The sequence below is a fragment of the Thermobia domestica genome, chromosome 3 (genome assembly GCF_964235325.1).
Source record: "Thermobia domestica chromosome 3, izTheDome1.hap1.1, whole genome shotgun sequence".
NCBI lineage: Eukaryota > Metazoa > Arthropoda > Insecta > Zygentoma > Lepismatidae > Thermobia > Thermobia domestica.
The window spans coordinates 92,693,334-92,718,441 of NC_137456.1; the positions used below are offsets into that span (position 1 = coordinate 92,693,334).

The 25,108-nt window shown below is 34.6% G+C and overlaps 2 protein-coding genes across 2 annotated transcripts in view; one reads left to right on the forward strand and one right to left on the reverse strand.

Moving 5' to 3' along the window:
• Positions 1–6,411, forward strand: part of Alr (Evr1_Alr domain-containing protein Alr) — a 30,152-nt gene extending 23,741 nt beyond the window's left edge. Inside the window, exon 4 of the mRNA XM_081751293.1 lies at positions 6,069–6,411. Coding sequence (XP_081607419.1) covers positions 6,069–6,231 — 163 coding nt within the window. The 3' untranslated portion in view covers positions 6,232–6,411. The remainder of the gene's footprint in view (positions 1–6,068) is intronic.
• Positions 6,412–16,973: 10,562 nt separating this feature from the next.
• Dhc93AB (Dynein heavy chain at 93AB) overlaps positions 16,974–25,108 on the reverse strand; it is a 253,302-nt gene continuing 245,167 nt past the window's right edge. The window contains exon 76 of the mRNA XM_081751294.1: positions 16,974–19,102. Within this exon, the coding sequence (XP_081607420.1) occupies positions 18,941–19,102 (162 nt within the window). The 3' untranslated portion in view covers positions 16,974–18,940. The remainder of the gene's footprint in view (positions 19,103–25,108) is intronic.

A 25,108-nucleotide genomic window follows, 5' to 3' on the forward strand; every position in this document is an offset into this window, starting at 1 on the left:
GATAGTATACAGTATACAGTTGAAAGAAACTTTATCAAGGAGATGCTTTGCTTTGTCGTTCAATTTGCATTTTCGTTATATTGTTTCTGTTTAACCCTACATTTTGAACACTTTTGAGGACAACTAGAAGCCGGACTCATTTGGAGAAGGCCAGGACACCACACTGGCCCGTAACACCCTGAAATTATAATTGATCTGTGTATCAGTTGGCACGTAATAAAAACTATTTAAATGTTTTATGCTTTAAATTGTAGGTAAATAACAAAATTACTTCCCCGCCGGACGTGAATTCGACAGCCTTGAGCAGCAAGACGTACGAAAATAAATTTTTATTTCGCCTTTTACTGGAGCACCTCAAGGCAAAATTTTCACCTGGGGAAAGAGATGTGTTGCTCCTTTCCTAGTCCTAACCTACGGTTTACATTTTATTACATTGATTTCAATAATTTAGAAGCCATTTTTCAGAAGGAGGTAGGGCGGGATCTAATGCGATTCTAATGGGAGTTAAAGGCTAATAAATGTATTGTCGAAAGATGAAGTGCAAAAAATACGTTAAGACCTATAAAAATCTTTAAAAAGGCCAATAAAAAAAGACGCCGAAAAAGGCCAAAAAGGACAAATATAATCCACCATTTTCTGGCCTACAATGACCCAAAATGAACATATATTATGTTAAGCGTCGTGGTCGGGCACTCGTGAAAAAGAGGATTTTTTCTCAACTTCCGGGCCCTAGTTATAGTGCTTTAAGTGAGATATTGCGCCGTGTGTTGTTAAGAATACTAAAACAGATAGAGAGTAACAATCAAATTCAGCATTAAATGTGATAAAAATGCGCCAAAAACAATGATGATGATTACCAGTGCATACGGGGATGAATCTCTTTCCCGAGCCAGTGTTTTCATATGTCATGCTCGGTTTAGTAACAGTCGCGATGACCCTAGAAGTGGGTGGCTGACAACTGTTCGAACTGCAAAATAAATCGAATTGATGAAACATAAATCGCTTGAAAATCATTGCCAGTCAATAAGGATGACAGCTGAGGAGCTGAACATTCAAAAAGATACTGTTAAAAAAATTGTGAAATAAGATCTTCAGAAAAGAAAACATTGTGCCTGATTTGTACCACACACAGTTGACAAACGGGAAAAAGGAGTGGCGAATTTCTGCAAGTCACGAGTTCGTGAAAATTGCAAATAGGGTCCAGATTGGTTCCAAAAAATCGTAATTAGTGACGAACCACTGTTTTCACGCGTACGAGCGCCAGTCAGCAGGTTAAGTCGGTAAACATTTTCCGCAGTCGAAGAAAACAATCCTTCAGAAGTCACACGTGAAGAAAATGGTGGTTTTCTTTGACGAGAGGTGTAGTTTACAAAGAATTCATACCCGAGGGTCACACAATCTTAACAGCTTGCAGAAATTCTATGGATCGGTTGTTAAAGGGCTTTCGACGTGTGAAACCAGAAGTTCTCGATTCTCACGAGTGGCTCCTCCTCCATGACAATGCACCCTATCACAAGACGATTCTTGTTGATCAGTATTTGGCGAAGAAACAAGTTAGCTGCAGCCACCACCCTTATTTTCTCTACCTAGCTCCAGCAGACTTCATTCTGTTCGGGAAGATGAAATCCAAACTGAAGGGGGAGAAGTTTGATTCTATTTTTCAATCCAGCAGGCTGTTAGCAGTGAACTGAACAAGGTCATACAAGAAGACTTCCAGAAGGGTATCTTAAAGCTCCACACTTGTGCCACCACTTGTATCGAAAGAGGAGGGGTATATGCGAAATAATATGTGGTTATGTGTTTATCACAGTCGCGAAACTTCGTAACCGGACTGTGTAAAATAGGATGAATTTCAGTTGTATTTTGAAGTAAATAAAGTTAAATATAGGCCGTAGTTCTTGAGATTAAGAGAAAAATAAAATTAAAAAAAAATCAACAGCCCAAATGTGGGTCCTGTATTGCCGTTTGGAAAAATAATATTTATTCCTAAAACTAAATCAGTATTATACCAGAAATCAAGTAGTCTTATTCGAACATAATTTTTAATTGCGACAGTCAAAATTCATTAAAATAAGTAAATTCTTTTTTTCTCTCTCTCTCACTACGTAACAGATGGTAGAAAACTATTGTTTAATAATTTTTCAGAGGTTGAAATATATAAAATTCGTAAATATGCACAGTTCTCTTTCAGTGTATTCACAAGTCAATTGTATAGAAAATCAGTAAGCACAAGATAAAAATCTGTATTAGTTAGAAGTGCTGATATACTTTGCAGTGGCCACTAAGTTACTAAATAAATCATGTCATATTTAAAAAGACATTGTCATATGCTGACTTAAATAATATACATTTTCTGTTATCATGAAGAAATTACTCAGTTATTTTTGTTGCTTCAATGAATACAATTACACTTGTAAAGTAATCACAGGACATACCGCCTTGCAAAGCCAGCATTTCATAGCTAATGAGAAATTGAAATATTTTTGCTAAAAAATTGTTCTGTTGTTTCAGTTTCATTCGGAAAGAATTATTATTTATAAACAGGACTACGATTGGAATACCTTAAGAAGCGACTGTCTTTGCTTCGCTATCATTTCAGATAATTTGAGATATGATATTTAATATGAAATTTAACGATAGTTGAAAAATGCGTTTTTCATTTGAGATATATTTTACAGTAAATTTCGAAATTTCCAAGACCGTGCTTTTTCCCACATTTTCCCTTTAAATTAAGTTAAGCAATCGACAACATAGTAAAATCCCAGAACATGCTTTTTTAAACTGAAAATTCAATGTTACAATCTTGATACGACTAATTATTGCAAAGTATGCAGGTCTGGCTTCGAGCGTGGGAGGCTGTGATTTTCTTTACTCAGATATATCAATAACTATATAATTGCCAGAACAATTTAATGTATTCGCACGTCCATGTTCAAAATATGTGATACCGTCAAAAATTTCCAGCGATTCGCAACTAAAAATGAAATCAAGCAATTGTTTAATCATACTACTTATTCTGTTTTCTGATTTATGAAATAAGATGAAACCCGTATCAAGCGTTCAGCAACTATATCTTACCCGTCTTTAAGTTCAGACGGTTGAATATATGGAAACAATTTGAGTTTTATAACCGCTTTCCGGGGCCTGTCCTCCGTTATCCTGCCAATGATTATTCTCCGGAGATCCGGACTTACCTGGGTAAGACATTGAAGGACATCTCCAAAAAGGGATTACAAACTCGTTTCCAAATTGCCCGCCGGTCTCAGTAATGAGATGAGTATTAGGAACCGAGATATTCGGATGTCTCATCTTGAAACCCTCATGGACGATCAGACGGTCATTCAGACCACAACGCACATAAACATTATTCATACACACAACAAAAACACACTCGATTAAACGACACTATGCTTATTTATTAAAATACTATTTAAAAAAATAACGGAGAGAAACAATCACAACACTCAACACTAAATATGTATAATTATTTTCATTAATAAAATCACACTTCGCTTTTTCACTACACTATAGCCCTTTATCACATTTATATATATGGAAGCTATAATTGGAATTTCACTATAGATATTTTTCTCACACCATTAATGGACATGGGAAGTTAGCACTATATGGGAGTGTCGTCGGGATAATCCCACGAAGTAATGTGGTTGCTGCTCCAAGAAATCCGTAAAGGTCGATGTTAGTCTTCAGCAAAAATAGGTAGTCACCAAGATGGAATGATAATGTTGGAGGGAGCGTTTGTAACTCAGACGCACTAGGTATGTGAACCTGGGATTTCAGTGATTGGGGTTAACCATAACTAGGTCCTTGACTGGCTAATAACGTATACCTTTTAGCAGAACATTATACTTGATGCTCGATACAACGTACGTGGTTGCTGCTCACAGTTCGGAGTAAGACTCCTCGAACTCAGAGGTTCGAGATACAAGCTGCACTGATCGACTGATCAATGTTGGCAGTTGCTTCTCAAAAGCATTCAGGTTAAATCACCTATGTACATGTAAATCGAATATGAAAAAGAATTAATGTTAATTTTAGTCTACTGGCCACGACGCACGAGACATTGCGATAACTTAAGTCTGGGAACGTTTAAATAAAGAACTGGTAAAGCGATGTGGCTGGCGTCCTTCTGTCGTTCCTACACCTGGTGTGTTCTAGATCGCAGTATTTCCATAAATGATTGGAAGACACACTTAGTTCAGTTCCAAATAACATAGAACATACTCTTTACATACTAATGTCAGGGAGAAACACTGAGTACCTTCGTCGCTCACTAAAATGTTCTCACCATAAAGCAACGTTTTAAATATATGAATAAAGATAAAGATTTCTTTGTTCTGTTGCATGGGAAGAAAAACAGTTCCCATCGAAGAAAGAATATTTGCGTCTCAGAATAAAGTATAAATCGAAAAATAATAACTGTCTTTACGAAATATGCAGAGCGTCCACAAAAATTATTTCTATAACCTGGTGACGGTTATACAGGGTGTCCAATATAGAATGCAACCTGGAGTTTGGGATAGTAGAACTTCTGAACCGGAAGCGGTACACAAATAATGGTTATAGCAAAATAAAGCCTTGTTCATGCATATATTTTTAAATTAGGAAGCAACGATTGAAGTACATTAGGAACTACACAGTGTTGCCAGATGTAACCAAGGTGTAAATCAATTTTTTTTACAAGACACGTAAATTGATTCATAACTCATACATATAGATGTTCTGTCGTTAATTTTCCTTTTGTATAGTTGGAGTAGTTTGGAAACTATGGAATGAAAAAAAAAAAATCATTCCCACCGATAACTGATCGGATGAGTTACATGCATCCGGCATGCATTGCTATTCATCACGAACTGAATTGTCAGTTCTACGTCAAATTCTGGAAGTGCCCCCATTTAGATTCAATGACAAGCATTGTTGCCGGGTGTTGTAAGTAAAAGATTTTATCAGGATAATTTCAAAGTTTGTTTTTCATTGTTTTCAGAAATTGCATAATGTAGACAGATCCTTAACACACTTTGATCGACTGAAACATCAGCACTGTTGCCAATTCAGAATTTTAATTTATGAAAACAACGATTTCCCTAGTAACCCCTTACCATACTTTCCAAGCTACTCCAACTATACAAACTGAAAATTAACGACAGAAGGTCTATACTATGAGTTATGAGTCAATTTACGTGTCTTGTTAAAAAAAAAAAAAAAAAAAAAAAAAAAATTTACACCTTTCGTTACATCTTGCAAACCCTGTGTGGTTCCTATTGTATTTCAATCGTTGCTTCCTAGTTTAAAAATATATGCATGAACAAGGCTTCATTTCTGTATAACCATTATTCGTGTACCGCTTCCGGTTCAAAAGTTCTACTATCCCAAACTCCGGGTTGCATTGTACATTGGACACCCTGTAGTTTCACACACTAAAATAGTGACTAACTAAATTTGAATCTCAGTTATTGAGAAAGTGGTAGCATAAAAGGAAATATATTCACTTTTTCTTTGCTGCAGAAACTTATACATTCTGCTAGCTTTGAATCTCCGAAAAAATTAATTCACGAAAATTCTATAGATAATCGTAAACGAATAATAATAATATTAAAAGCTGTTTGGATGCATTGTATTACTACTTATCCTATGCGACGTAATTACATGACATCATTGTGACGTAGTCTCAAAATCGGAGAAAGAACTTATTTGCGTCGCAGAATAAAGTATAAATCTGCGACGCAAATAAGTTCTAGTCAATAAAGTAAATAAATAAAATATGTAATACAAAATTAAATAATAGGAAACTTGTGAAAAACCGAATAATGCATGAGATTAGCTCAAGGCATAGAGACGAAATTTTCGTTCGTTTATACAAGTTCAAAATTCATTCAAATGAAATATTCTTAACACATTAAATCGGGGAATGGGCATAAAAATAGTATCATAATCCTGAATAATTTCGTTATACTGCGTTCATTACAGCGACATTTTAGTGTAATGATAAATGTTTGTGATCTAAAATATTTACTTGGTAATTTCTTACACGCATCTCATTTCAACAATAGCTTGAAGAGGATTCCACCTGAAACGAGTTCCCAAAAAGCCCTCTCGCAGTGGATGTGTAAATTGCACAACATGGTTAACAAGAGGCTAGGAAAACCCATCTTTGATTGCAGTTTGGTGGATGAAAGATGGAAAGATGGATGGAAAGACGGTTCATGTGATTGATGAATTAGTATAGAGAGAGAGTAAGAATTCGTTAATGAGGACATTATGTGTGATTGTAACAGTTACGAATGTATAAATGTAAACAATTGTTTTGTAAATGATTTCGTAAAATTGTTGTTATTAAAACATGTGTAGAGTATTCTTGATACGTATATGTAAATACGATGTTTTTAGATTTTTGATAGCTGTTTTATTTCTTTGATCCAGTTCCAATTAGCTTACTTATTGCAGAGTGAGCCGTAAGCTACTTGACAAAAATGCATTTTAAAAGAATAATTTATCAACTTGAAAACTATAAAATTATCACACAAGTTGTATCATAACATTACGTTAGTTGAGTGAGTTAGGGTACCATCCTTTTCAATGTACAAATTACATCTTTTAAGCATAGAAGAACATACTACATTAGTAATGTTGTTGCGTGATAATTTATCAAATTCAGAAATAATACACTTTTTAAAAATACTGTAGATTTTTTAAAGAAAAGTTGCAGAAAGTCCTTCACAAATAATTGAGTCTTATCCCGGTAATTGTGATGATGTAGCCACCATTTTTGAAGTACGAACATACGTTAATTCTTTGATAACTTTCTATGTATTATAAACTTACATATTTTCGAATATGACAAGATTTAAATCCTTTATAAAATCGCTTCGTACAACATATTATTCACGAACTTTCTATTATGTTCGAACATGCAATAACATATTGTTTAAGTGAGTCAGCTATTGGTATTCAAGTCAATTAAGAACCAAATGACTGCTAGTGCCAAGCGACTTACGGCCTACGCTGTATATTTAGTGTGATTTTGGATTTCTGATAGATTAATAAGGCACTTTATTTCAAGAGGATTGTACAAATGATAATGCACTGTATTGTCCCTTTCTGGTTGTCCTTAACTCCGTTCTTGATGTCAGTCATCTTGGTAAAAAGGCATTAACTTGTTCCTGGTCACTTTAGATCAATCACAAACGCGTGGCTCTCTTCAGTTTTGATATGGACTCCAACCTAATTCTTAGAATAAATTAACGTTTGTACAAATTAAGGTTAAGTTAACACAACATCTCTAATGAGCTTCCTCGTTATTATATGGTTAGCATACTCGTCTTAAGCACTGGAGAGCCGGATTCGATTTCTGCTAATAGTTCATGTAATTAGGATCCCACGTTAAGCTGTAGTCCAAGTCTGATGTAGTTTTAGTGCTGAAACAGACGCTAAAGTAAAATGCAACCAACATAAGTATACTAATCGTAAATTTAAACTAGTGATGAGAACAAATATTATTCAGGGATTAGGAGGTTCGGTGATCTCACTCCAATTCATTATCAAGTATTTTAAAATTATTTAAAAAATCATCAAAGAAAATGTGTGTATATTTCTATTGGCAATGTGCCGTATTTTGCCCTGTATATTCCATTTCCCTTTCTTTCTTGTATACAAAGAAATTTTCATAGTGTGGTGCTGGTTGGACATTAACTTACAACATTTTTCTCATACATTTAATACTTTTTTTAAATTTGCAACAATATTTAATTGTTAAATGTTGAATAGTAATGTAATTTTTTTTATATATAATGGTAATTAAAGAATCAGATTTTACACAATAAACACAGTATCGCTCATTCCTCCTGTTACTAAAAAATATTAACCACTTCAACACGATTATCATCAAATCTGCATTACTACTTTGAGCTTGTTGAAACTTATATATTGTAACTTGGCGTGAGTTTCTCTGTGCATATCTTGTTTCTTCTCCAAATCATTGAACATGTCATCATGGGATTTCCATGATTCGCCCAGAGTCTCCAATTGCCTGAATAATCTTTTCAATCCAGGGCTTTAATAAATTCCGGTTCACTTCAAGTTTAAAAAAAAAAAAAAAATCCATTTTAGAAGAAGGGAAGGAACTTAAAATGCTAACAGCATTATTGTCACTGTATGGCTAAACTAATGCGCTGAAATAAACATTGTTCACTTCTCGTATCTTCCGTTTTGAGACTTAATTTCGATCCAGTTTCCTTTAATAAATCTCTGTCTTCCTGGCTAAAAACTCCCGATAGTTTCAGTAGGAAAGGCAATGAAAATATGATCATCTTTTTGGAATATTTCGTATGTTTTCGCTTACTGGCTGTCTCAGCAGTATTGCCTACCTCTTTGGATGTTGAATGTAAATGAGAAGATGCAAATGTGTCTACACATGTGATATCCCATACCAGTCATTGCCCCATTTTTCAAGGGATTAATGTTACTCTATGTGGTCATTTCCCATCATCTCGGGACTTTCCAGGTGGTTCTAAAATACTTGAGATATCAATGCTGGCAGAAAAAAAGCTCGTTTAATTATGTTATTTAGCTCCCCGTGACGAGAAAGTTGACCTCCACTCCTAGTACAGCTTAGTGCATGTAAGCTTTTTTTCATCAACCAGTTTTTGACATGTACATTTGAAACTATGAGGGATATTTACACAGAGACGTAGAGCAATACTAATTTCAAACTTGTTGCTGTCCAATAAAGTTCTAATCTTTTTTGATGGTGTAGCCTGTGGCCATGCTCCAGATTCTTTTACTTGTAGGGATTTAAAAGGAGCAATATTAAACGTATTTTCAGGGACTAGTCCTTTATTAATTATTGCTGTTAATATAATTTTATCCTAATTCTATTGTAAGTCCAATACAACGGGAGTCTCATTATTGTATATACCATTCCATATTGTATGTACCCTTCAGTCAGGTAATGAATTTTCACGTAGTCAACTGGAATGTTTTGTATGTTGGAGACAAGTGACTTCACTGAAAAAAGGACAGAAAAGCTGGAAGGCTTAAATCTGAGAATTTTCATATGCTTAAACCTCCTAATCGAATTGGTAAACTTGCTTGAGTCTATTGATTTTGAGTCAAAGAATAGTTGATGATTGACTGTAGTGCATATTTCAAACAATTATCAAGCTGAAGCATCTTGGAAGGCATAGGCAGGGTTTGAGTGTTGTGAAAAAATAGATGAGTTTTGGTATTCTTAGGCGATTTTTAAGAAGAAATGGGATGTGCGCTGGTAGTGTCTTCAGAGTGTGAGTTATTTTAAAAAAATATATATATTTAAATGCTCATCGAAATTTTGCTTATATCCATGCTCAAGGAGGGTGATCACAAGAGAGAGAATTCATTTGTAAGTACCATCGGTATCCCAGATAACAATTCTTGAAACTGGGATTCAACATCTTTGTTTTGAGTTTCTAGATATGAAAAAAAAAAAAGTTCGCATGTAGACATATTAACTTCAAGACCAAGTTTTTTTTTTTTTTTTTTCATGCCGTGCTATTAGAGTTCATGTCGTGAGGGAATTTGAGGGTGAGCATGCCCTCGAAAGGACTGCCCTTGCAAAGATATATACCTCTGTTCATGCCTACTCACAGAATCGACCGATCCGAATGATTCAAATAGCAGGAGAAAGCCAAAGGCCCCCTCGTATCGCGCCAGGTTTTCACGCGTGTGTGTATGCTGTGTTCATCATGGCTTCTAAGGTGAACCAGTTTTGCAAAGGCTGTGTCGTAGCATTTTCTCACGCCAAGTGACAAGTTCGAAAACAGTGCAGGAAATATGGATGTATATTGGGTCAACGACCATCAAGAACATAATTAATCGACATAAACACCACGATGTCCCAGCACTTCCTTCACCCTGTAAGGGGCGTAGAAAGCGACCGTGTACTACGATGACTCCACCTGTAGCTCGGAAGTTGTGCCGAAAGGCTCTGCAGAAAAGCGTGCGATGGCAGAATGATTGCACATGATACAGTTAACTGCAAGACGCAACCTACGTTGCAAATTAAAGTTCTGGATTGTGTTTAAAAGTCTTGGACATGTCCTTACTGAAGCTTATCGGAGAGAGAGAAAGACCTGCTGCACGTGCTTCTACGAACACCATCTATTCAAGAAAAAATGGAAGTGTTGCCATACTTGAAGCATGAATTTATTCATCAGATAGTAGCAAAATTCGAGCTGTAACGTACACTCCACGACACGCAATAACCCGTCCTGACTTCATCCTTCAGTGCAAGGCAAGTTGACGATTAGCCAGGAGCCTAAAAACTGCAAAATCAACTGCGCATTTTATCAGCAACATCAGCGCTAATTTATATAGATCTGCCCCATTTGCATGGAAATGCAATAAATCAAGTCCATGTGCATATGGATAAGTCTCATCTCATACATCTTGTTCTATACAGAGATTTCTGCAACAGGTGGCGGCAAACAAGCATCCACGCTATTCCCTTCTTGGACATACCAGTGAACCCACACAGCACATATACGTATATCATATGTATAATGTACGTAACATCTAGTCGTTGTATACGTATATTATCTGTATAGGTTTGGTATGGGTTACGTACATTATACGTATATCAGTAGTTTAGATGTCTGCATTCGTGATGTATATCACACTATATAGTCTGTATTTTAAACGCAATTTATATGTTCGAAATTTCGCGCTATCGCTGGTTTTTGATGTGACAGATTCAGATTTGTCCTCAGTTATCCAGTTGCTGTTCCATTTTTTAATATAGTACAAGTTCAGGGCAAAAATTAACATTTGCGTGGCGAAAATCCCTTCGTAACGTAGTACTGTAGCGGTCCTGAGTTCGTTCCAACTGTTCGGATGTTAATTTTGTAATATGGCGGTGGTTAGCGCAGACCGTTTCCCAAAAGGATTCATATTTACCTTCATTACCAACCAGGTTAGACAAACAGTATACTTTGTACTTCAATTACTTACCACTACTAGCCTACTCAAGGTATATTGTGCCCACTGCATGTTGACTCCGGAATTCGAATCACAGTACCACTGGACGATTAATTTTTTCAATTACGTGATTTGAAAAAGAAACAATTCATGCGAGTGTCAGTATAAAGAATAATTGCTTAATCGTTATTCCGACACACACATTCATATTTTTACCCAACATTGTTCATTTTAAATATTATATCTTCTATCGATTAAACATCTGAATGCACAAAGAATTGAAATGCATTTATTTTCCATAAATTTCGAATGATATAATTGCTTTAACATAATATAGTACTTACGTGCCCAAAATATAGCGTAAAACGAAATCTTTATTATATCTTTGAATAACCCACTTTTGAATAATTGTGATAATTAAAAATGATGGCAACAATAGTAATAATGATTAATCGACGAGTCGGCCAATTATGCACTGGTAATTATTAACACTAATGCACATTTTTCTTTTAATTATTTTACTTTGGATTTGAGCACTGCACACACTTTCACACATAATAATTAGGGATTGAAGGGGCGGGTTATCATGTTGAATCCTACAACTTTCTCTCCAAGCTCCCAATTTTAATTCCAACTAAAACTGTAGTAATGAGGCTATTTAGAATAATAATACGATACAATGTCTCATTATATCACTTCATAATTGGCGTGCTCTCACATTTTTTGGCCAAGTTTTTTACATTGAATTTACTAATCGTAACATAATTATTTCATAATATTAGTTGTAAGGCGACGTCTCAGCTTTTGGCACAGTATTTAAGAGTACATTGTAAAAGATGGATAATTAACACTGAATTTTGACTCGATATATTGTTCACATTACACAAAATTACGTCCGTCACTCCTCATGGCGGCTGTTGCTCGTGCACTTCCTTCTTGCAGGCAAAATCACTAGTGTTTGTATTCCTACGCCATACTAAAAATGTTTATTCATACTATATTACAAAGGAATATTATTAATACTGCATAATACATATGTTATCCAATTTTATAATTGTTTTTCACTTATCCGATAAAGTTTCACTGCAAAGAACACTAAAATATGTACGAATGGTCACTCCTTTTCATAAACTATATTTTGTTACTATTTACACCATACTGTCTTTGTTCTGTGAGTGTGAGACAACTACGCCTACTACAGTTTGTTTGCAGGATGCTACTACCAAGAGTGCTGCTGTACCTTGAATAACATTTCTGAGCTGCAAATCAGGGGCCTCATTCCAAATGAGATTTGAATTTCTGGGATATAGTGAATGATAAAAGGGAAGTGGGGGCCATCCACTTACAGTACACAACAAAAAATAGAGTTAAAATCACACAAAATGACTAGCAGTATAGCAGATTATTTGTATGTTATTTCGACACCAACGATATTGCCTTCCAAGCATATCAAAAGTAACTGGTAACTGACGGAGAATTTTCATTTTTTTTTTTTTTTTTTTTAATTTTATTGTATGCTATGACCAAAGCTTTACGCAATATATTTGGCATTTATATTAAGTAACGAATAACATGCTATGTTTTCTGTAATCAGTCATGAAAATAGTTTTGTAAGCCTACGAATTGTCTCACAACATTTACATGATTAACAGTGCTGTCCTCTATTATCCTTATGTGATTGGAACTTAGTGAAATAATACAAGAAACAACAGGCTCTAAGAAGCAATGCTACCTGAACCTTGACGCATACGCAAACTAGTTGCCATGCACACCATCTAGTGAACGTATATTTGCCACGGATAATATCCGTATATTTATGTATGATTGTCTACGCCTTGGGGAACGGCTAACACTAATTTAAAATATATAGGTATTATAATACGTATGGTGCTGTGTGGGAAGTTACCCGATGCCAATTCCATGGATTTTTGTGGGTTTGGTCTATTAAAAAGAGTACTTTCATCTTGTCGTGTCAGCATGGCCTCTGGAAACCCTGTCAGGATGAGTAGCTGAAGATTCTCGTTCCTTTACTTCAACAGTGTTTTCTACAAAGAAAGTTACGGCACCAAGACACTTAGTGCTCACATTGAGAACAACCAGTGGTGGTCTCGTGGTTTTCCCTAAGGTAGGTGAGACCTCAAATTCGGACACACACAAATGGATTAACCTTCTGTATATTAACTAGCAACTGAGTAACATAGAAAAGAACGAACAGCTAAGGTTTCTTCCTTCGAGTATAAACGTCAACTGTCCTAGCTTCGATTTTGGTTCTGGGAGCGAAGTTCTGGTGTGATCTTCTTAAAGGGAATTTTTCCTTCCGTTGCCAGCAATTGTTTGCAATGTTACTAGTAGACAGAGAAAAATGCACAGGAATACTGGATGATACTTGCACCTTGCTACTCGTAAATACAGTCCTTGTCGCTGATTTCACTAGATTTTTAGGTTGGGAACGTAACACGTGATTTAGACGGATGTGAGCACTATACAATATTTCCAACTTAAAATGTGAAAAGATTTTAGAAAATAAATATTTATGTATACCTAATAGGAAAATAGTTCAGTGCAAATAGACTCTGGTTGTAAACAATGACGACTGAGAGAATCCGTCGTCCGAACATCTGTTAGAAGAAAGAAATGGAATCGCAACAAAGATTGCTTTGTCCGTTTAGTTGATGTGAAGTGATAGGATTTGGTTCTCTACCTATTATCTTATCGGTAACGCAGGTGTTTACAAAAATAATTTTCTGTTTTATATTCAACACGAAATACATTGGATTTTCAACTTGACTTTTGTATTTTACTTAAGTTGCTTTATATGGTCGTAAACAAAAGTATCTAAAAACGTATGATCGGTTGCAATAGATTGTTTTGTAAGGATTAAAAGTTATTTCTTATGAAATATTTTGAAGTAATGGCCGCGGCAAATATCCGTATGCTGAAATAATCTTCCAGAAATAGCCGAATCTACTCACTGGTTTCCCTTTGTTGTTCAGTGTCTGTTCAAAATTTTGCTTGAATCATCATCAACAGTTTTCAAATTTCAAAGAAATACGATACGAAGATAATCAAATCTTGGAAATTTAATTCTTATAGTAATAATAGAATTGTAGAAAATTAACACAACAGGCGGAGAAATCGTAAATTCTTACATTTTAGGTGGTCCTTTAAATTTGTTCTTTCGGGTGAAACGAATAAAAGCAGCTGATTAGTAAATGCTCTAAATAAATATTTCAGTTTTGTAATATCAGTGTCACTTTGTTATTGCAGCCATGCAAATAGACGTTTGTGTTACACAACAGGAAAATGTTTATACAACTGTTCACATAATTTCAGTGTATATACTGAAATTGCAATAATCAGATATTTGGTGTGATAAATAAAAATAATAATTTAAGCCAAATTCAGATGTAGCACACAACTTTTCATATGTTCGTGCAGCTATCTTGGACATTCAAGCTTTGATGTGATAAAAGAAAATTGCGCTTTTATCAATTAGTTAAACATTGCTCTTTTCAATAAGTCATCAAGTTTTTAGGTAACGCAGTTAATATTGCATTAAATAATGATTTCTTTAATATTTTAGAAAGTCTGATCGATAAATATTTCTGTACAGCATTTTTTGTCCTTGAATGCAATATTAAAAATTTTTCATTGACTAGCTGATATCTGTGTGGAAGGAGAGGAAATAAATTTACTCTAACATAAGATGAAAAGGATTCTACTTTTTTTATCACTTAACACTAGAACGGCGGTGTTTTTGATACTCTCTAGAACGGCGGGAGTGGGTCAAAAATGACCCATTCCATTTTTTATTAAATATCTGTATTCTAAACCACTAATATTTATTGTATAATAAAACGTGACTTTCATTCAATAAAACAAAATACTTCTTTGAACTCTAGCTTAATATATATTGGTCAATGTGTTTTTTTTGCCAATAATACAAATTTAAGAAACATGCTATTTTTTATTTATATAATAGTGTTAGAATGATATTATTAAATATATTATATACAATGTCAGTTTATTATATAGTAATGTTATATATCATTCTAATTCCTAGATAGTTATTATTCTTAGATAGTTTGTTCAAGCGCATGACCTAACTGAACTAAACTAACCTAATCTACATATATATATAAACTTGCAGTCTTACACAGAACAAAGTTCAGTCACTCTTCTACAAGGAGAAGGGTCATAAAAATACCTTGTTCACAAATAAACACGTGACGTATTACACAAAAAAATATTTTACTAATATGGTTGTAATATGCATCTATGTATTTCTATAACTTTCCTCTCCCTATGTAAAAGTTGTGGAAGCACATAACCTGACATAACCTAAAATAGCATACACAGTCGTAAACTTGCTGTAGTTCAAACCAGAAAAAGTCAGTATAGAGTGATTGTTTTCTAAATAAGATATGCTAGGTTCTAATCATGAAAGCTATGACATGAAAAGAACGGTAAACTAGCTGCTCTTTCGAACAACTTTAGAGATTCTACTTTTTTGGTTGAAATATAATTTATTTAAACATACGAGAAAGTAAGTTGTCTCGCATTTAGACCTCTAAAATTTTTGGTTTCGGTAGCTTTGAAATTTCTGGTTACCCCACCGGCTAGTAGTCTAAAAATTCTTGGCAGCGCCGGAAATAGAACTCGGGATCCCTCAATCCGTACTCAGCCACGTTCACCACTAGACCAGCCGGGCGGTCATATTATATTATAGTGGCGATCACAGTGAGAGCTTCAGCTTTGTTTTCCCAAGTCCTCCCTCCGGGAAGAGGCCTCATCCAATAATGGATCGAATATGGCTATGGTTTATTTATTATTATTTCTTTGTGCTATAAACGTCTTCTCATGAAAGATTTCAACATAGTGATACAGACAAAAAACACACTAGCTATATATTTTCACAATAGCGTGCAAATTGTTTGCAAATGTTTCGTTAAAATGATTGAAATTATTATGAATATTTTGTTACGATGTAAGTCATATAATTTGTGTTTATTATTATTATTATTATTATTATTATTAATAATAATAATAATAATAATAATAATAATAATAATAATAATAATAATAATAATAGTCTTACTTATTTTACGAAACTTATTTGCAGAAGTATGGTTTTCTGTGCTTATCTCTTCCTCTTTCAATATTTCATCCGAATCATCATATTCGTTGTTATTCGGCAGGTACTCTTCATCTGAAAAAATATCTACGCATTCTGCGTCAGACTCGGCCCCACTTATGTCATTAAAATTTGCAAGTATTTTATCCAGTGTCATCAGTTTCTTGTTCATAATGAGTGTTTGAAATAGCACATCAGTCCGAAAATAATCAGATTCTCCTAATCAACAGACTTTCTAAAGTATTACTAACTCCAACTAAACTGACAAAATTGCTGAGAAGCTGGTCTTGAACACGGGGGGGAATGGAAGAGTATTATGAGAAAGGGCGGTCGCAAGATAAAGACGCTAGCCAGCAGCTACAATGCAACAAAATATCACTAACAAAAGAGTGGGGTCAAAATTGACCCACGCCGCCGTTCTAGTATAATTGTTTATTATTTCAAAAGGCAAAGTGTGGATAAGAGTGATACTTAGTACAAATATTTCTTCAAGAGAACGAGTAAAAGTCACAAAAATTCGATCCGATTCCTAAGAAAATAGAAAAGTTGTTAAAACGTAAAGTTCGAAATGGGTAAAAAATGACCCAGCCGCCGTTCTAGTGTTAAAGAAAGCGTTATAAGAAACTGGTACCGTAGTCCTCAGTTTTGTATTGATTTGTTACATTCGTGGCAGTTGTCATCATTCCTTCTATGTGATCGTTGTAATAGAATTATCCTATTGCTTTACAATAACAATCTTTAAGGTTCTATAGTTTCCTTGCTGTATGGTAATTACTTACCTTTGAAGCGAATTTGTACTGTGTAGTTGCAATGTTACTTTGCAGACCTCTCTTTCTTGTCTTTTTTGGAGAATTTGTAGGGAAATACTACATCGTCTCTTTCTTTCTGGAGAAATTCTGTCACTGACCTTCCACCAACAGAATAGAATTTACTTCCTAATTAGTTATTATTCCTCAAGCCTCAACTAACCAGTAAATATTTGCTAATTGTTTCGGGTTCTACTGCATAACTTTTTTGTTTTGTTTCGTTTAAAAACGTTTTATAAATGTGTATGTGTAGAATAAATTGACTTCATGAATAATCGTCACAAACTGTTCGGTTGGTGAAAGCGTGAAGAGCAGAAAAAAATGCAGATTTCAATTTTACGCCAGGTATCTGGGTTTAGTTCCAGTAGGAATACGTATTCAAATCTCACATCGGGCCGCGATGGCTCAGTGGTAGAGCGTTCACCTCTGGTGGGTGGGATCCCTGGTGCGATCCTCGTTCAAGCCAAGTTAACTTTATGGTGGACAAGTCGTGTGTATGGGTTTTCACGGGGTTCTCCCGTTTCCATCCACTTTCTTCATCATTGTTTCCTTTAGCCTAGCCGGCATAATCATGGGACGTAAAACTGAAAGATTTCATTTCAAATCTCACATCAAGCTATGGAATTCAATCTCGTATAACCTCGGTGCTTAAATGTAAAAATTAAAACTAAAGTCTGTTCGTTGTCAGTATGTTTTTCTTCGTCTTTTCTAGAAACGGACAAATATTTATCTCTTTGTTTTCCATGTGATATTATCCATGGTGAAAGAGGTTAATCGCAAACGTTTAAGAACACAATTTTCATGCAACCATTAAGGTCTACATAGATGAGCTATTTCTATGAAGCCAGCGAAGACAAAAAATGTTTTATTGTGTGAAAGGAGTTGAAGTAACTAAGAAGTGACAGTATAATTCCAATCTCAATTATTAATTTATTATTATGTATTTAAAATGTTCATAGATCATATTTCCTAATTGATTGGTACTTTTTACTTTTTTAAAAAAATATACCTATTTTGCGGAGCTTCACATTGTTATATACATTATCCATTTTTTTTTTTTTTAAATCATAAATTTGCAAAATTTCCAACCTTCTAGTTTAAGAAATAATCAATTCAACTCCTACAACAATGCTTAAATATTTGGCTTGCCGTTTACAGAGTGCTTAGCAACAAATACTAGACTACTTATCAGGTTGAGAAATCTCATTACTTCGGCGGACTTAAACTATAAGTTGTAAAACATGACAGTAAAAACATTTATGAAAAATAATTAATATATACCTTGATGAAAGAAAAAAAATATCAGGAATTGAAAGATAAGCTACAAAAGCAGGTTGTTTCTTCCTATCTAGAAAGTTGCCTTTTATGAACTTAAAAATGCACAGATTGTCAGGAAGAATGTTATCCTAATGGAAAGAAGATTAATATCTATTTTAAAAAGAACAACTTTTAGCTTCATCCATTGCTTTTTTTGAACCAACTCAGTAAGCATTAGTTCTTGACTTAGCCGAGTAACCCAATGTTGAGAGATTGATTTAAAATGTGAGTTCATTTTTTCATATTTTCATTTAGCTGCAAAGCAATATATAGCCTAAACATTAAGGAATAAGTTTTAGTACTACAATTTGGGTATTACCTTGGTATTTGATTGTACTGTTACTTCCTGTAAATATTGTTGTTCGCTTCTAAATTTAACTTCTGTTTATTTCTATTATCTTCAGTGCATACGGAATATGTACAAAGTCGTTTGTTAACTTTTAGTACACAGAGGTTAGTCAAAATAATTTATCAATGAACTTCACTCTCTGTATTCAGCAGTTAAGCTTAAGCAACCACAAATGTTATCACTGTCAAGACGGGTAAGAAAAACATTTTCTTACTTGTATCTTAACAATGCAGAAAGTTGTCAACTAATATTCGACGTTTATGTTTGCTTGATCTTAACTGTGGTGTACGAAAGAGCGAGGTGAGAACTTTTTGCTAAGATTGCTCTTCAAGCGACTTAGATTATAACAAAATAACTTAATTTAGTTTATATTTGAAGCAAGAGAGCCACCCCGGCTAGTGTCCATTTTGCAGGTTTGTCCTTTGTTTTTAAGTTAAACGTCCATACATATGTGGGACCACGTATACGTGTCTTGTACACTGGACATTCATACATGTTCCTTAAATCTTGCTTATCTTGTGTTATAGCCTATAAAAGAGTAAACGAAAGAAAAAGGTTAATGTTTAGTAGTAACAAGTGAAAAGAAATTACTCCTTTATAAAAAAGTAATTTTGTATTACACTTTTTTCTTTTTTATGGTAATCGAAGTAATGGATCAGTCAAGCATGAGTGCTTTCACTATTACATCCACCATCATTTGTTTCTAGTGGATTCCACAGAAAAGTGCTGCACATAGAAATTGTGATGTTTGCGCTGACCTATACGCATTATAGACGGTTCAAGCATGACGTATTTACGCTAGTACTTTCGGCGTCATTTGTTTCAAGTGAGTTCTAAGGACATAAGCTACATATGGAGCTTACAATGTTTGACTTATAAATACTATAATAAAGTAGAAAATTGCAATTTTTGCTTAAATTTCCGAAAGAAGAAACTTTAAATAGCAAATTGATCAAAGATAAGGAAGACAAGGAAACATATTTACATGACAAGAAAATGAAACACACACCGGACTATGCTTTCTTTACTTAGCAGACGTATTGTTTGTAACCAAAAATATAACTTCTGCAACCTTGTACTATAGAATAACACCTTATGTGACGCAATTACTTGACTTATCCATTGCTGAGGTGACGCTGCAGTCGCAAAAGTCAAGATAGCGTTTGCTCAAGATAGGACACAAAATATGGACTTAAGACATTGGTTTAATTTATCGTAAACACTTTTAAACTGCTAATTAACTGTAAGAAATGATATGAAATTTTATATCAAGGTTATGTAATACAAGCGTAAGATTGTCATGAGTTCACCACTCTGCCATGACGAAAAAAGGAATCTTAATCGTCGTGATCTACATATAATCAAAGAAAGATATTCAGTGAGCTGTAACTCCCACTCTAATAACACTATACAACACGAAATTTGTCCCTTGTTTAAAAATAAGTTTTTCTAATGTATTTTTGCAAGGAAAACACAAATCGACGATTAGTTTCTACGTATCATGTACAATTTTCCCGAAGAACACCATCTTTATATATTACATGCATTAGGTAAGAAATAGTTGTGAATTCGTTTAAAGGTGTCTCTCCAGCGCTTGATAAGATTGATATCACTATCAGTTAGCATTGTTAGAAAAACAAACGTTATGCTGAAATATGTAGTGACAAATTTGTTATATAACAATTAACGTGCCAACACCACTGAAGAACAATCGCTCCCATATGTTTTGTGCCATGCAGCATGAAGATAGTGCTTTGTAATTGCAGGTGTTCGTAAAGTTTTAACGCTTGTATTCAGTTTCTGCCAGTGAGGTGTGTATGAAGAGGAGACTGTGTCCAGTGTATAAGAGTGTCGCATCAGTGTAATAATAACTCTGATTCTTTTTGTTACATATGCGGTGAACTGACGTTGAAGAGTCAAAAAAAGTACCCTTACCCTGTTTTTAAAAAAGCATATCAACTATATTTTGGATGCCGAATAAGGCGATCAAGATAAGTGATGGGCACTACATATGTGTTCCAAGTCTTATTCCAGGAGCTTGTGAAACTGAATGCAAGGAAAGTTAAGTGGACTATAATTTGCCTGACCAATGGTTTGGAGGGAGCCCACAGACCACGCAAGTGACTTGTTTGACAGATTTAAAGGGCTTCTCTTTAAAACTAAAACATCACATCCAATATCGTAATATAGAGTGCAAGGTGCCCAGTGCCCCATAGTGAGGAGCTACCTATGCCAGAAGTTCCCGAAACTTGTACATTTGATGTAGAATAAGGAAATCCAGGCAATAAGGATGTCGACTTAGAGCCGTCATCCATCTCATGTGCGTCACATGTCATGACACAAGAAGAGTTAAACGATCTGTTACGGGACTTATATCTATCGAAAACAAAAGCAGAAATCTTGGGCTCTCGACTTCATGAGTAAAATTTCTTCGAAAAAAAGAAAAAAACCCAGCACGTTTCAAACGCAACAGTGTACTTTTTCATCTTACTTTTTGGAGACTGGAGGAATTGTGTTTTGTAGCGATGTTAATGGTTTATTTCAGGAGTTTGTTCATGCACACAATTCAGCAGGATGGCGATTGTTCGTTGATTCATGTGGCATGTCTAAAGACAGTGCTGCTTCATATTGGTAATGTTTATCCATCCGTCTCAGTGTCGTATGCTGTTCAGACGAAGGAAACGTATTAGGTAATGCGTGATATGTTGCAGTACATTCAAGTGGCAAATCTGTGAAGACCCTGAAGTTATTGGAACCTTACAGGCATGCAACAAGCGTATACAAAATTTTGTTGCTTTCTGTGTAAATGGGACAGCCAGGACTAAGTTAACAATTACGTACGGAAAACATGGCCATCACGACAGGAACAGGCCCGAAACCAGTCACAGTGGTTTGGGGGGAGGGGGCAGCATGAATGTGTTATGGGGGCCAAATCATTAAAGATTCTCTTACAAATATCAAAATTGTGTTTTTCGTATTACCGGTAATAATAGCATTTTGTATTGAGGTCTGGAGGGGCCACAAAAAGTTTAGGGGAGCCAGGCTCCCCTAGCTTTCCTCTGGTTGCGGCCTGCACAGGAATATGTTCCAAAGAATCAAGAACATACCGTCAACAACTCATAAACCTTGAAGATTTTTTTTTTCCCATTACAAATCAAAGTATGTTTGTTAAAAATCTTCATTAAATCGAGATGGATCAGCTTTCAAGCACCTGAAGACAACATTCCTAAACCTAAGTGATGCAAATATAAACGAAGGCGTGTTCATTACTACTAAATAAGAGCTGTCATGCATGATGGTGAGTATGAATGTACACTCATGTCCAAAATGATTGTCGCATATCTATAACTGTCTTCTTATAGGAAAATAATTTGATAATGATTTTGTAGGGTACTTTTAATACGGATACTATGTTTATAATCGCTAAATGTATATTTGTGTTAAACTTCATGGTGAAAGAATTATAAATGCGAAAATTAGAAAGAGTAAAACAAAATGTTGCTAAATGGACAAGAAAGTTTTATTTTCGTTTTATTGTTCTTATTTACTGCTCTTTTGACATGAAATTTTCCACATATATGTCTTTGCTAATTATACACATAGTAACATTATAAGAAATACCGGGCGAATTCGTTATCAAATTATATTCCTACAACAACATATTTATAGACATGCGACAATAATTTTGGACATGAGTGTACATTGAATGTACATAGAAAAGGTAACATGGCAAGTATTCAAGTTAGTGTATTCTAATTTTCTTGGTAATACTAAAACACCAAATTATGAAAATATTGTTAGTGATATGATGCACTGCTTTCAAACTGTGGGATGCCACATGTCCTTAAAATTACAGTTTTTTCGGAGTCACATTTGGTCTTCTTTCCACAAAAAGGGGCTGGTATTATTGCCAGGATATTGCAACATTTGGAAAGCGGATTAGTGGATGATGGAACAGTAGACATATTTGCGGATCCCAAATGTTTCAGGTATCCTCTGATCTTATTGGCCGATACAGATAGGACATTAAGAGTCATGACATACATATAGCAGAAAACAAATACCAGATTCTGTCGCCTCGTAGCCGAGTGGGCTAGTATTGAAAGTCAGTTTTGACGTGGATTCAAATCCGGTGCAAGGAAAGTTTTTATTTTTAAAAAACTTTCATATCACTTTTTTTCCCATTAAAATAAGATTGAAAATAATTCTCAAAAAGTTATTTACCGAGTAGTATTAGTAATAGGAGGAGAAGGGGGGTTAGAAACCCATGCGGGGTTGGTTGGGTTCTGTTACTCTCGACAAACTTAAAACAGGTCTCCCAGTTGTCCTAGTTTCCTATTTTTTTCTATATTTTGGAAATTTGTGTATATTTCTCCTATATATGTTCTATATTTTAAACTTGTCCTTTATTTCCTGTATTTTTCAGTCATTGAATTATTAAAAATACAAGCCAAAGGCAGTTCCAGTGATGATTTAAATTGCTACATATTAGCAATATGTTAAATGTGTATTAGCATTTTTTTTTCTCAAGACTAATCATTAATTCTCACTATTATTATTATTATTTTTTTTTAATTTGCCTTTTCCTATCCTCCCATGCCTACTCTTTTTTTCTTTGTTTCCTATGTGCTTGTTCTTTCCCAACGAAGCTTAACTGAGGAACCTTGCCATGCTCCAGTTCCTTATAACGCAAGCTGTATCAGCGTTTTCTTTCAGTAGTGTCTGCAGCAGTATTGGCTGGCCATTGAGGTGTATTGTATTCACCAACTTTCCCAGCACCTTCCAATATTGCTGTACACAATATGCAGGGTTCCCACGCGTTCTGGAAAACCTGGAAATAAAAGTATGTTGTGAAAACGCCCGGGAAAAGTCATGGAAAGCAGAAAAAGGGTGAAAACCCTGGAAATTATTTATCTGAAACTGGAAACGATCTGGAAAAGATCTGAAATTTATGTTGTATAACGGTTCTTAGAAGTGTATATATAATTTGCAGAGCTATGATGAATGAAATGCTTTTACTTTGTGTATTTGAGAGGGAAATACGTTGATCATTTTTCTTTAATCAATAAATCGAGTCATTTATTTCAATCAGTTTCTTTTTTTCCAAAACAAGACAGCAGTTCTATTAAGTTTAAAAAGCAAAAGGTTATATATTCTGTATTAATCTTGTTTCCAGTTGCCTATTGGGGTGAAGGATGGCCTTTTCTTACAATACATTTTTTACTTAATTTTTATTTATTTATTTATTTGTGCTTCGGAGCATAATATTCTATTGTATAAACTAAACTGTCCTATATTTTTTTCAATGTCCTACTGAGAGGTCTGAGAGTAACGCGCGAAAAAAATTCAGGGTAGCGCGCAAATACTGAAACGTTTGGGATCGGCAAAAATGCGAACACCAGGATGCTTGCTGAATATTGCTGGTTTATCATCAGAGAGACTCCTTCAGATAGATACAAGAGACAAAGTTCACAATTGTCCTTTCCATAGAAATTTGTATAGATTTTTGTTTGTATGCGTAAAATGCCTGTCCTATGTGACAAAATGCCATATGACTGTACAATAAAAATAGTACGTGTTAGGAGAAAACGGACTTTACATATCGATTTGGCACCTCTAATTTGGTAAAACTGTTTTTAGTTGAAGGACAGAACATGACCTCAAATTAATCATGTACAGTGTAATCGTCAGATGATGATTTAAATCAGTGGTTCCCAACCGGTGGTTCCCAATCGCGCGCGCAGTTCCATATAGTGTGTCACGAAATTTTAGAACTTAAAAATACTGAAGCATTCAATAATTACTTAATTAGTCAAAATCAATTTTGAGACAGACTATACCAGTCAACACCTCCAGCGGCAACAACAATACTCAGTACTACATACAGTCACTACTTTATAGAAACTTATAGACTTACACTTTATAATTTATATTGTTATTAATAAAATGTCAAACAAGAGTATCGCAGACATCATGGGATTTCAGTAAGTGTTTCGTTAGTCAAAAAAAGGTTGAGAACTACTGATTTAAACTTTATTTTCTTTTTAGTGATATGCATATTCAAATTATATAAATTTTACTACAGGTTGGTAATGGTAAATGTGGAGAAATGATATTAGACAATAGGACAAGATTGCGGATATATTTTTCATGTTTTGTACAACTATACTGACTATAATTGTCCAACAGACATAAATCCTGCATCACTGTATCAGGGTGTCTATCGGTCACAAAAGTCACGAATGTCACGAAAAAGTCACGAAATCAGAAAACGGTCATGAAAGTCACGAAATTTAGCGTTTGGGTCACGATTTTTTTTTAACTGTGCAAATGTAAGTACAGATTGGAAAATTTTGTTCTATAAAACGTAAGAATTCACCACCAAAAATGTCTATGGTCGGCTTTAGACGCTACCAAATCAAAAGCAAAGCACGTTTCTATCGCATGGATGAAAATTCGGCTAATTCGCACCCGAATTCGCTATTGAAAATGTTAGGAAATTTTATGATTTGGTAAAGAAAAGGTCACGAAAAA